Source organism: Siphateles boraxobius, unplaced genomic scaffold, assembly GCF_051911475.1.
Source record: "Siphateles boraxobius isolate OS27281-9 unplaced genomic scaffold, OSU_SipBor_1 24, whole genome shotgun sequence".
Taxonomy (NCBI): domain Eukaryota; kingdom Metazoa; phylum Chordata; class Actinopteri; order Cypriniformes; family Leuciscidae; genus Siphateles; species Siphateles boraxobius.
The window spans coordinates 17,907,924-17,921,529 of record NW_027508855.1 but is presented as its reverse complement, the minus strand read 5'-3'; the positions used below and the strand labels follow the sequence as shown (position 1 = coordinate 17,921,529).

Below are 13,606 nucleotides of genomic sequence, written 5' to 3'. Positions count from 1 at the left end.
ACTGGCTAAAGAAAACACTTTGAAAAATGAAAAAAATAGGAGGCTGAAATGTTCTGCCTCTGGTTGTGCACCGTGTAGATGAAAAACAGTCGCTTTAACGCAATGTTTAATGACCTCATGTTATGTTTATGTTCAACTACACTGCAAAAGAGGCCCCTTTTAGCAGATAAACAGCTGCTTTTTACAAGCAACACATTTTAGGTGTTAGATTAATTAGATGTTTGAAGAAAATGACAATTATCAAGTTAAAGCATATTCTACAAAAATGTAACCTGTTGAACATTAAATTAATTAAATACAACATAACAGGGGCCCTTTTGCAGTGTAGTTGAACATATCCGTAATGCTACATAATGGTTAAATATATAATCCTGATTATTTTGCTCAAAATTATAATAAATAGACATTTATTTTTACATTTCAATAGAATTGATGCACTTTCAGCTATTAGCACAAATCAAGAATGTCAACCCACATGCATGGTTTATTATACCTCATCTAGTTTCCTCATTTATTATAGGCTATTTATCATATAGGCCTACTAGTAAAACTTGCAGCATGACGAAATAGTTTTCATTAACTAAAACTAGACTAAAATGCCAGACATTTAGTCGACTCAAACTTGACCAAACAAAAAAAAGGACAAGGTTGACTAAATATAATAACTAAAAAGTACATTTGACACAGAACTAAGACTAAATAAAAAAAAAATAGCTGACAAAATTAACACTACTGTGAACCAAGCGGCTCCGAGACCCTGAAAACAATGAACCATGAGCTGCTCATGTGATGAACAGTGCCACACTTCACTGTGAAACACGCAGCACATTTTTTAAATCATAACAGCCTTCACGATTTGATATTTTGCACTAAGCAACATTGCGTTTTAGGATTTATTTTGATTCATCCAGCAGCCCTATGGTTAAAGCAATGTAGACATTTACATTTGTTTTCTCCAAATTTAATACCAAAATCAATTACACATTATTCATTATAACACATGTAACATTGTTATTTTATAACATGCTGGCTATAATCGTAAACAACAGCAGTTGTTGGTTCGTTTTGTACAACGAAAAGCAACTGGACGTGAAACAAATAGAAGCACAAGTTAGTCCTCCAGAAGAAAATTGAATCAGAAAACAGGCTCACCCAGAGGGGCTGTGGGACATAGAGGCCTGCTGGTAATTGGCAGAGGATGGGCTTTCCTGCATGGCTCCATGCGTGATTTTATACGGCGGTGCCATTGACTGCTGACTTATACCTGTGAAAAACAAGAATGTGAAAAAAGGTCTGGATGAGAAACAACAAGCAGAAAAGCAAATAACGTCAACTCGAAATGTTTACTAAAAGTTTAAATATGGCCAGCTTTTTTGCTGCTAAAGTACGAAAGAATGACATCAATCAGTCAATGGGTGCTTGACTGTCGATTCTTATTTTTGCGTCCTCGTTTCCTTTCCTCATGTCTCAGCTCCACCCCCTGTAGGATGCGAGGGAAGGCTGCCAGGAAAGAAAAGGAGGACGGAGGAATTGAAGGAAATCTTATTTATACATTATTTATACATTGGAATACTGGATCACTTGAGAGTAACTTCACAGTGTCTTCAGCAGCGCTCAAAGGATCTGCCCTTATGTTGTTTTAGAAATTCAGAAATGCAGAAAATTTAGAAATGCTGGTTATTTAAGAAATTCATAGTAAATAATAATAAAGCAAGATATCCTGTTGAAATATGTGAGATGTGTGGTTTATTTAAACTGCAAAGGTAAAGTATAAATTAAAATGATTGTGACCGATGTGAAGGGGGAGGAGAATTTATATGTGCGTCACGTTTAGTCGATAAAACACTTCCGCAAAGGATACACCCGTGTATTCTCGCTCCTCTGGAAACTTCCTCACTCCTCGATCCTCGCAGTGCAATTACAGAATTGAGATGTCCTTCAAGATGGCTGTGCTCGTTTGGTTTCCAGGTCATAGGATGGAGGACGGAGGAGCGAGGAAACGAGGAGGGATATTGAGAAGCACCCAAGTCATCGCAATTAAGTCACAGAACATAAAACAGTACGTTTTTAAAATAGATGAGTTTGCAAACATATTATAGCTTTTGCACACAACATATTCTGACACGTATCAGCATGAATTGTTTTGTGATGCGATAAATGTAATGCAGGTTTTTTAAATAGGTTAATAGTGAAGAATGGATCAGTGGCAAGTGCATTGGATATGAAAACATTTATTTATATGCTTTTTATATTAACATAAAGCTTGATTTTACATGCTGATTGTTTTAACACGCATGCGTATATGAACTAATGGTTATGTTGCAGAGAAATAATTTATTTGTTTTCTTCTCTGTTGTTTCAAAAAAATTATTTTCTTAGTATAAAGGAACTTCACAAGGTCAAATAAAACACAATGCCGCTTTCAGTAGCCCTAATTGTAACTATCTTTTTGGGAGAGGGAAGGGAGGAATAATCTGTCTTATCAGAAGGACACATTCTGTACAAACACACACATATCATTACATACTTTGGTGGGAGTAATGATGTTTATACGATGTAGAGAGGAAGACTCAAGTAGATCCATTTACTTATCCAACCAATTGCAACAGTCTTTGTTATATGGGTAATGAATATGTATGATTGTGCTAATTAAATACTCTAAGAATGACCTGACTTCATCTGACAGCTGAATCTCCACCACATGCACCTGACAGCAAACTGGCAACCAATCAGTTAGCATTGTTAGAAAAGCAAAAGCAAACACAGTACAGTATTGAACATAAAACTGTCATTTCTTTAGGATGAACTGATTGCAAGTGCAACCTGTTAACCTTGTAGTGATATCGGTCTCCCTGTGTGCTTAAAATGACTCTTACCCGCCTGGGCTTGATACTGGGGAGTGCTGGGTGCAGTCTTATTCCTGAAGATGGTGGGGTTTCTGGACAGCAAAAGCTGCAGCAGAACTGGAACGTCTCCCTCCAAATCATCACTGCCCATGTTGTCCTTCAGCTCTCTGTGGAAATCATATCAGATGTGACACTCACAAACCACTAACAGAGTACATAGGGCCAGTGTTGGGGGTAATTTGACTTTTTTCAACTAACTAGTTAGTTAATGCATTGGACTGACAGCTTTTCTAAATCAGGAGTAAGTGCAGAGAAATTGTGTTGTGTAAATATGATGGTTATTGTAGCTCTAGACTAGATGTAAGAATGCATTTACTCATCTCGCAGGCACAAAAACAGATTTAGTATTCCTCAAAAAGAAATATTGTAATAAATTCAGAATATTACACAAACCCGCAATAATAAAATATGATTATATACTTTATGCATTTAATCTCACTTTATTTAACATACAGACGTGAATTTGCACTTCCACTTGAGGCTTATTTATTTCACTTTTGGTGTGAAAGGGCCTTTACATTTGCCAAAAATAGAATTTTTTTCGTTATTAAAGAACAAAATAGGCAAGCCCAGCCCAGATGAGAAAAAGTAACGCAAATGTACATGTAATGCACTGTTTTCTATAAAAAGTAACTAAGTAAGTTAGTTACTTTTTTAAAGGAGTAATGCAATATTGTAAAGCATTCATTTTAAAAGTAACACTACCCAACACTGCATAGGGCCCTATGATTTCCACAATGCAGAAAATTCAGAGGAAATCCAGTCATAAAAATGGAATTTACTGTATAAGGTAGAATGTCACAGAGTTTGGCAAATTGTGGACGATTAAATCAAAAGTAGCGCTGTACACTTAATCAAGTGTGATATGGACTAGTGTCTGTGAATATTAAATTGTAGAAGTCTCAAAGTAACAACAACAAAGTTTATTAATACATTATTGATCAAATAAAATTGTGTGATGTCCCTATAAATAATCAAGTTTTAAAGAAATTATATCTTAATTTAAACCGTAAACCTGTTGTGCGGCACTTTCTAAAATTTTATTTGATTACATTTGAAAAGATTAATTAAACTGTTAGTTTAATGCATTCATTTGATTACCACCTTTTCTGACAAATAAAGAACAGAATCCAGAAATATATATTTATTTAATAGTTATTATATAATTATTAAAGTTTTATAAATTAAACCGATTAGACATACTTTTTGATTACTAATTAAATTTAATTAAACCATTAAATAGAATCCAGAAAAATTAAATCTGAGAACACTGAAAATTTTGGGGGGAAATAAATAGGGTTTCATAGGGCCCATGCACTGATAGACCTGCAAGAGCAGAGAGTTAATCCCAAAGTATACTTCGGCTGTCCGCGTTTCGTGACGAGCTGCGCACTGTCCATGTGACGTAATTTTTTTCATCGGGAGGGTCTGCAGACATCCGCGAACAGTTTTTGTGACCACGCGGATGGTGAATGTTGAGTCCACTAGGTGGCAACACATACTTTATGATGTACTGTACAAGTCCGAGATGCAAAACAGTAAACAAAGCAGCCTATCCTTCTCCATCTTTCCTGTTTTGGTTCTTGTTCTAAACTTTGCATGCAATGGCGGATGCACTACTTTTCTTTTTCTATTCTTCTGAACAAAGTCCTGTACATGACACGACTCAGTGCTGCCCTCTAACGTCTGGTAGAGTATAAAAAAACAATTGTGCTGCGCATGTGTCGAACATCCGCGCTCATCCACTGCTGGGTATACTTTGAAAGCTGTGCGGACATGACCGTGTGTGATATGGAGCGGAACGCAGAAAATTAAGTATACCCAGGCATTTAGACAGAAAGAGACAGAGGAGGCATGCAGGTGTGTGGTTTATGTACAGGATAAATGTAAGCAGAAACTCACATGTGCTCCGAGGAGACCTGGCTGAGGCCACTGGCAAGCTGAGAAACCAGAGTTTCATCCCTGCAGCCCATCAGACGCCCCACTTCCTCAGCTACACGCCCGCTGTACAGCAGACTCTTAGTGGTGGTGCCCGGTAAAGGGGAGGGCAGGGGCAGCTGGTTCAACACTGTACACACAAACAGAGTGCAATAAGGCCATGTTTTCTTTGTTACAAGAGCTCGCAGGATAGAAATCTAACAGGCATCTAAAGTGCAGTCAGAGATGTTCTGATGGACCCAATGTAAAACACCCCTTTTACAGATTTACCTCATATTGTGAAATATGCAAAAGCTATTTTTGGGGCCCCCCCCCCCACACAGTATGACCAAAACCACTACTTTTAAAAGAAACGGCGGGGGGGGGGGGGGGGGGGGGGGGACAATATACACTGATGTCAAATTTGACATTGTGGCTTTATGTGATCATATAATTGTGTCTGTTATTATTACTGCTTTACCAAAATCAAGCTCAAATGAAGTTCGGATGTTTTTGTCCAGTGAATGTCGTGTTTTTTCGTCATTAGAACGGCTGCATCTGAGGCAGTCAGTTCATCACATCACGTTTTCATCAGCTTAAAAGTTATGAAGATTATTGTAGCTATGCGGGCGCTCGTTTATTTTCTGCTTTTCTCTGCCATTTGGCCAAAATCTCACATTATAATGAAGTGCTACACACATTTGGCTGTGACTCAATGACAAATGCAAAACGCTCTTCAAATACATAAAAGATTAGCCTTTATATATCAAGTATTTCTTAATACTTTAACAAAACGCTGTACTTAATCAGAGAACCAGTTCTTTATTTACTGCAGCGATGCTCCAAACTGCTTGTGGCACTTCATTCACAATAGAAATGGGGCAGAGTTCTGAGGTTTAACAGAGTTTGAGGAGGCAATGGAGTTAAAAGATTTGGTTACAAGCTCTTTTTAATACTTCTCATTGGTTAAATATTTGCAAAACCCATAGAGAGACGTAAAGGGTGACAAATAGTAATGATTTATGTTAAAAATGATCATTTTTTTTTATAAAGTAATTCTTTTACATAGTTTTAGCATTAAAGTGAAATAACAACAACAACAAAATTGTTGGCGATACATTTTTACAGGAAACCATTCTTATGACCTCCAATGAACTCGCATGCACATTCTCTTCATAATCTAGCAACAGAACTCAAGAGCACAATATTCAAAGTAAAAATTCCTTATATTCTCTTCATAGAAATTGATTTAACGATAATGTAAAAACTGTACAAGACAGACTCATCATAAACTCAAGCATGCAATAGTAAATGCTTTCACACCATCCACAAGTGAAGTGTCTAATTTAATTTACTTGACTACATTATATTTATATATATATATATATATATATCACCCCAAATCCAGAAAAGTTGGGTCTGGACATTTTGAAAAATGCAATAAAATCACGAATCTGTGATTTGTTAATTCTCTTTCAACTTTATTTAACTGACAAAAGTACAAAGAAAAATTATCCAATGTTTTCACTAACCAAAATTTTTATGGCTGCTACACACTCCAAAATATTTGGGACAGAGGCTAAATAAAAGTGAAAAGCTTATAAAATATCCAAGTTAAACACTTCTGAAACAGTCCACAATTGAATTGATAATAGGTGAGGGTATTGTGATTGAGTGTAAAAGGAGCAGCTCAGTTTTTGCAAGCAAAGATGGGTCACAGCTCATCACCTTGTGCCAAATATGAGAACTGTCAAACAATTCAAGAATCACATTTCTCAATGCTAGATTGCAAAAAAAAATGTAGGTCTTTCACCTACCAAACATAATATTTTGAAAAGATTCAGGGAATCCAGAGAAATCTCAGTACATGTACGGCAAGGCAGGAAAACTCTGTTGAATGTGCATGACCTTTGAGGCCTCAGATGGCATTGCATGAGAAACCATCATGCTACGGTGTTAAATACTGTACAGCCACATGTGCTTGGGAAAACTGCTGCCACTTCAGTCACACAACACAGTCTGTGACACTGCATCAAGAAATGCTGAGCTCTCTGGGCTCGAGCTCATCTCAGATGGTCTACAAGACAGTGGAAATATGTGCTGCAGTCAGATAAGTCCACGTTTCAGCTTGTTTTGGGAAAAAATTGACTGAGTTCTCAGTCCCAAAGATGAAATGGACCCTCCAGACTTTCATCAGTGACAGGTATAGTACAAAAGAAAACGGCATGGGTGACTTGCGTGAAGGTACCTCTGACTAGGAGGCATATATTGGGATTGTTTGGAGACATTTAATGGCATCAAGATGACATATCTTTACTGGGAAGCAAGACAATGCCAGGCCTCATTCAGCATGTGCTACAACAGAGTGTTTTTTTAGACACTGTACCATAGAGTGGATGTGCTTGACTGGCCTGCCTGCAGTCCAGATCTGTCTCCTACTGAAAATGTATGGCCCATAAAAAGACTGTTGAGCAGCTGTCTTGCATCAGGAGAGATTGGGAAAAATATCCACTTGCAAAACTGCAACAGTTTGTGTCCTCAACTCAACTCCCAAACTATATATATTTTTTTTAAAAGGGTAATTGAAAGGAAAGTTCATGTGTGACCGTGGTAAACATGCCTCTGTCCCAACTTTTTAGTAGTGTTGCAGCCATCATAATCAAAATTTGAAAAATACAAATAGGTTGTTCAGTGAAAACATATTTTCTTTGTACTTTTATTAGTGAAATACATTTGAAAGAGAATTAAGAATCACATATTCTGGATTTTATTGCATTTTTCAAAATGTCCCAACTTTTATGGATTTGGGGTTGTACATATAAGGGACGATCACTTCGTTTTCCCTCCTAACCGACAACCGAAATTTTTTACGCGCTCATTAACCAACAAGTTTATGTTAAATTAGAATGGATAACTGTCTGTGACGCAATAAAAATAACAAAATTTGTTTTCCAAGGGTTTAGTTTTACATGCGCAAATAGCAGCATGAACAGAATATGAGAATTCACACATCGTCACATCACGCACCTTCAGCGCTTCTGTGAACAGAGAAAAACTAATAAAATCATCTATAAGGATAAATTACTAAATACGCAAAATATATTTTACTTACGTAATTAACAGATTAACAAAACGAAAGGAAAAATTGAGTGACAAGTATTAATCTATATGCTAGGTTTCGGTTAATTTTTGACGTGCTCCACAAACAAGGAAACTGAGACGGCAGAAATCACATCCTGTTTGTTTTCTTTATTTTACAAAAGCACAATGTTTTGTGTTTATTGTGAGTGTACACAAATGAAAGTAAACAGTTTCTTCCGCTTTTATGTCGACAAATTTTAAGTGATCGCACAGACGCCACACACGCACACACAACATATCAGCTCTTGCAAACTTGACATTGCAGCCTGTTCATTATCAGAATAAAAAAGTCAAACCAAACATATAAAAAGTTACACTGCTCAACTTAAATAGTCCATAGTACAATCTGTGCTGTTGAGCGTGACCACTGCCTCACTGTTGTGTTATGCCAAGCACATTTCTGCGCACGTGAAGGATGATATTATATGTGGATATTGGAACGCGAGCTTGAAGCTTGAATTGAGATGCACATAAAATTACCTTAACAACAGTAACATGCAAAAACCTTATTTTTATAGGGAACATTTAAATATTCTACTATGATTAAATGTACCATTGCTCTTTTATAGTATCTTACTGAACTGACAGACAGCTTCAGTGATTATAAAAGGAGTGTTCTTTACTTTTCTTCAAATTGTGACTAAATTACACAGAAGACAAGTTTTTGTTTTTCAAGAGAAAGACCTTTTTCCAAATATTAGTGGAAATAGCATACAAGTCATTAAGTGCTCCTCTGCCGCCATCTACTTGTTATAGTGGTAATTATGTCTTTTTTCTAATCAAAGTGTTTGTTTGCCATGAAGTTTTAGTTTCTAAATCTTTAAACTTTTACTTTGACCAATTATCAAATTAAAAATAACTTTAAAATTGGATAATATTTAGAGCTTTTAAGTGCTGGAAAAAGTGTGAAGCACTTGAAAGCCCTTGATAAGTGCTTGAATTTCACTCGTAAAAGGTTATACGAAGCCCACTATGTAAAAACATTCAACTATTTCTGCCACAATACCTTGGTTACAGTTAGCGTTGCTACACTGCATCTACCAGCAATCGGCCAGTAAGTACCTGTACTGAACTGGAGCTGCCATGTCTAGTATTGCTCCGAGCTAAAAAACGAATAATAAAAGTGAAACGAAACCATGCTACTGATTTGAGCTGAGCTGTAATTCCTGCACAGCTCAAATCAGTAGCGTAGCTCAAATCAAGTGCGTTTCACTTTTGTTTTATTTGCCGTTTGATGTTTCTTATATGCAAAAAAGGCAGCTCTTATCAGTTGGGCAACGTGGTGGCGGCACCAGTGCGACCTCTAACAAAATGTCGTCGCACTGGCAGGAAAAAAGGTCGCAAAATGCAAACATTTGGAACAGTCTGGAACCCTGAAATGATTTATTGTGGAGTGAGGGGAAATCAAAAATAACCTATAACTTATGTTTATAGTGTTTATAATGTTTGTAAACGTTCCGTTTTATTTAGGCCTTTATTACATTAATGTAATAATATAATGACTTATACACAAGTAATCAGGGTTTTTTTCTCAAAAGCTTAATTTTATTTGTGTAGCGTATTTTTTAACCATTTAACCAATAGTATTAATCAGTAAAAAGTTTTTGTCGGTTAAAGGTTAACCTTTCCCAATTACGTCATTTGCAATGCCTCATGGGATGAATTGTTCACTCACGCATAAAATAATTTAAGTTCACTGATTTTTGTGTTTTAAAGCAAAATATTGCAATGTTGTGTGGTTCATCTTGCAGCTTGGCTCATGGCTTCAAGACATTATAGAATTTTTGTAAGATCCGTACAAAAAAAATGAATGGGAAAAATATTTCTAGAACCAAAATATTTCTAAACACATTTACATCCGATGTAAACCAGTGCGCTCCATTGGCCAGGTAAGTATGAGTAGTGTGATGCATGTACTTACAGTCAGTGAGACCAGCGATCCCAGCAAGGGTTGTGATGGGCACATGTGGCATGTCCCCATTCATACTGACGGCTGGGCACAGAAGTCTTATGCACACAGAGTTCCACAGAGATATTTATACGCTGACCATCCCTCACATCTCACTCAATCCTACAAAAAGAAAGAGGGTTTGAGTCTCACTGACTAGAATAAAGCAGCATAAATTAGACACTCATTTCAAAACAGACACTATGCTTCCTGGCAGAATCAGTCCACTCAGACTTACTGTCTGTAACAGGTGCATTGATTTCTTTGTACACTAACTGCCATGTAGAGGAGCATTATGTGAGACAGATAACATCTACAAACAGGGCAGACAGCCTGACGGACACACCCACTCTGGATTGACAGAGGATGGACAGAGGACACACCCCTCAATTAGATATGCAAGCCCAACCCTGTCTCCCTAGGGGACCAATGACAGCTGGGAGATTGACAGCACATCCTAAGCACAAAAGAGGAGATGCTGAGAAGCAGACCTCACATAATTTAACAAAAACACATTTTGCACTTAAGCAAAACAATATACCACAACACTGCTCGGAAGACAACAAGATGTGTGTATTTGTGTTTAAATACATTTAACATTCATAAAAACCTCTTCCATGTTATCAAAAGGAGATGCTAGAGACAGTATCCCACGAATGCATTTCCGCATCCGGGCTATTTAGAAAACATTAATATTCATGAAGCATTTGCATGTGAAACTGTATTGGGAAGGTAAACAATCCAGAGCTGTTCTCTGACGGGAGGATTACAAATGCAAACGGGCATTTCTGTTGCACTGTCCCTTTAAATGCCAATACTTCACTTATTTATATTCATGAATCCATTCCGATCGCTTGCATGCAGGTTTTATGACAACAACTCGGCAGCGATATGCACATAATGCATAATTTCATAATCAAACCTCTTGACGCTAGAAAATAAAACTGCACAATCAGAAACGATTTCTAAAGCAATCGCATATTTATATTTCTCAACGAAAACAAGTGGAAATGACTTTCAGCTTGCTTAAGTTCTGAACGCGATTAACGTTATGTGCCTAATTTATATATTATTCTCTCAATAGTTAATGCCAGATTCTATAATAGGATGTGGCTGCAATTACAATGGAATGAAGCATTACATCTGTACAAAAAGGGTGACACAAAATGACCAAAAACACAGTGTTGACAAGTCGATTGTTGGAGAGAGGAACCATTCATCCTCAAAGCATTCCACTGACGTTTATTCAGCCGTAATGACTCAAAACATGACGAACATTGCGAAGTTATGAACACCACAGATTGTAAATATTTACCATAACAAGCATTCAAGCCGTTCGTGGGTAAATGAGAGATGATTGGAGATGAATTTGACTATTAGCAGAGCGTTAGCTCGCGACTTAATAGATTCCTTGCAGATGCTCGCTAGTTAGCATTGCTCTGTTCTGATAGGTGGATTTTTTTATATAAACTCGAGCCGCTTGTGTTCCTACTTATTTAAATAACAAATTAAGTTATTTTATATACAATTTTCTGTCAATAGTGTAGTCATTTAGTCTAAACAAACGATAGCCTCTGCTAAGCTAAACACTCGCGAAAGCTAGTTCGGCTACGCACATCTTTCCGTCTCCCTTCGCGAACAATAAAAATACTTTTTGCTTTCCTCCATTATTTCCTAACGCTGTACGTCGCGCGACGAAACGCTTTAGTTCATCACAATGCGCGTGGGGTATTTGTATATGATCCGTTTGAGTTTCCACACAAAAACACTCGCCCGTGTTTGTGTGTCGCGAGGCCTCCGCGAGCTCCCCAGAAGCCTCGGACTCTACGCACGAGCGCGACGCCGGGTCACGCGCTTCCCGCCACGGGGGCGCGCCGGAGGAGAACGACAGAGCCGTTCCGTCGAAAAAAAACAAAATGGAAATTTGTCTAAATGTGGTTAGGGAACGCGAATACGGACTTAGCAGAAATTCTGAGAGGGTTTCATATTTACCTTAGCTTGGGGTAACTTCAAAGAAGAAAAAAATAAGGGGACTGTTGTTGGGATGAGAGCTTGGTTGTCGGTCTGTTGTAAGTCTCTGGCTCCCCCTCTCTGCTATAAAAAGATCAGCGCGGGCTAGCGGGGTTTGTTTAGCCGAGCCTGCTAACAAGAAGTCAACTCTATCTTTATCAGGGGTGGGGGAGGTCAGGCTGTCTCTGATCACACTTTAAAAACATTTCATCACGGAGCAGAGTTTAATTCAGCTCCTTATTAACTAATCGCGTAAATGTTCGTAAAACACATTTTCCTACGTCTTTGTTTGACAACAAAACGCCCCACAACTGATGCTTTGTCGTCAGTCAGAGGGAATTACCGGAAATACTATTGCTAATAACGTGATTATTTTCCCGCAGACACAGATGTGCTTTTGACGGTTTCAATTAGGCGCTAAAACACATACAACTCAGAGCACAAATAATACAATATTTTTTTATTCTAATTATTTTTTACATTATTTTACTTCCACATCAGGGCATATTAATAGTATTATTTACAATACACTTTATAATTAATTGACAGCATACTATAATATACATCAAATCATAAATCTCTTTTGATATATATATATATATATATATATATATATATATATATATATATATATATATATATATATATATATATATATATATATATATATATATATATATTAATAAACATTAAATATATATATATATATATATATATATATATATATATATATATAAATCCTGGTGAGTGTCCTGGAATGTCTCAATGATTAAATGGGATGACATCATGCATTGCCTTATAAAAGATTACCTAGTTTATGAAAGTCAAACTTCACATGTGTTGGTCCATCTAGAAAGTGTCTTATGATTCTTTTTATGATCTTGATGGTACTTATTTTAAGAAACTAATAGAAAGTGAGAGTGCTTAAGCAAATAAGCTATTATTGTACTTGTATATTGAGATTTTTGTATTATTATTTAGGTACTGTTTCTTTATCTATGAAAACCCAACTACTGTCTAAATTTGTAAATGATGTTTGACAAATAAAAAATAAACTACAATAATATTTCAGCAGCTGAAGGATTTACTGGGTGAACAGTTAGCAGTCTTCAGTGTTGTAAACTTTTGGGGTTCATTATTGACCTTTGAGCCTTTCTGTAGTTTCACTTTTCACCACTGGATGGCGACTTAGTATAACGATTAAAGCTAGCGGGCACACCTGTAGTTTATTAACTACATTTTTTGGATTTATTGTTCTTTTGAAGTGAAATAATTCTGTATAGCTATAGGAAATATATTTAGCTATAATACAATGGCTTCCATTAGCCATTAATGTCATGTTTATCCCAACGGTAAGTCCAGAATGAAAACCTGTTCACCTGTGCATTTTTTCAAGAAAGCACTGTTCTTCTGATTGCATTCATTTAATTCAGTTTATATTCTTCCATGCTTAGTTTGTCTGTCCCTTTTAACCATTTGGAATTATTTTTATTTTATTTTTTGTTTCTTTTCCATGCACTTTCTTTTTAGGTATTCTTGCGGGGGGGGGGGGGGGGGGTTACTTAGGATAAGGGCATGTGCAAAATGCATGCATATTAATGTTTTACTCTATTTTATTTCTCTTTCCTTACTATGTTTACCTTACCTTTTATACAAAATGTGTATATGAATAAACCTTCTTTGT

The 13,606-nt window shown here is 36.6% G+C and overlaps 1 protein-coding gene across 2 annotated transcripts in view; it reads right to left on the bottom strand.

The window, feature by feature from the left end:
* The window catches only part of nipbla (NIPBL cohesin loading factor a), a 40,851-nt gene extending 28,808 nt beyond the window's left edge, over nt 1-12,043 (bottom strand). Inside the window, exons 1-5 of one of the 2 annotated variants that reach the window (XM_077241765.1) lie at nt 11,905-12,043; nt 9,886-10,035; nt 4,809-4,974; nt 2,877-3,013; nt 1,153-1,264 (exon numbers count right to left, since the gene is read on the bottom strand). In XM_077241765.1, coding sequence (XP_077097880.1) covers nt 1,153-1,264; nt 2,877-3,013; nt 4,809-4,974; nt 9,886-9,949 — 479 coding nt within the window. In that variant the 5' untranslated portion in view covers nt 9,950-10,035; nt 11,905-12,043. Of the gene's footprint in view, nt 1-1,152; nt 1,265-2,876; nt 3,014-4,808; nt 4,975-9,885; nt 10,036-11,227; nt 11,739-11,904 lie in introns of those variants that run through there. The other variant, XM_077241766.1, reaches the window with a different exon arrangement.
* Between the last annotated feature and the right edge of the window lie 1,563 nt (nt 12,044-13,606).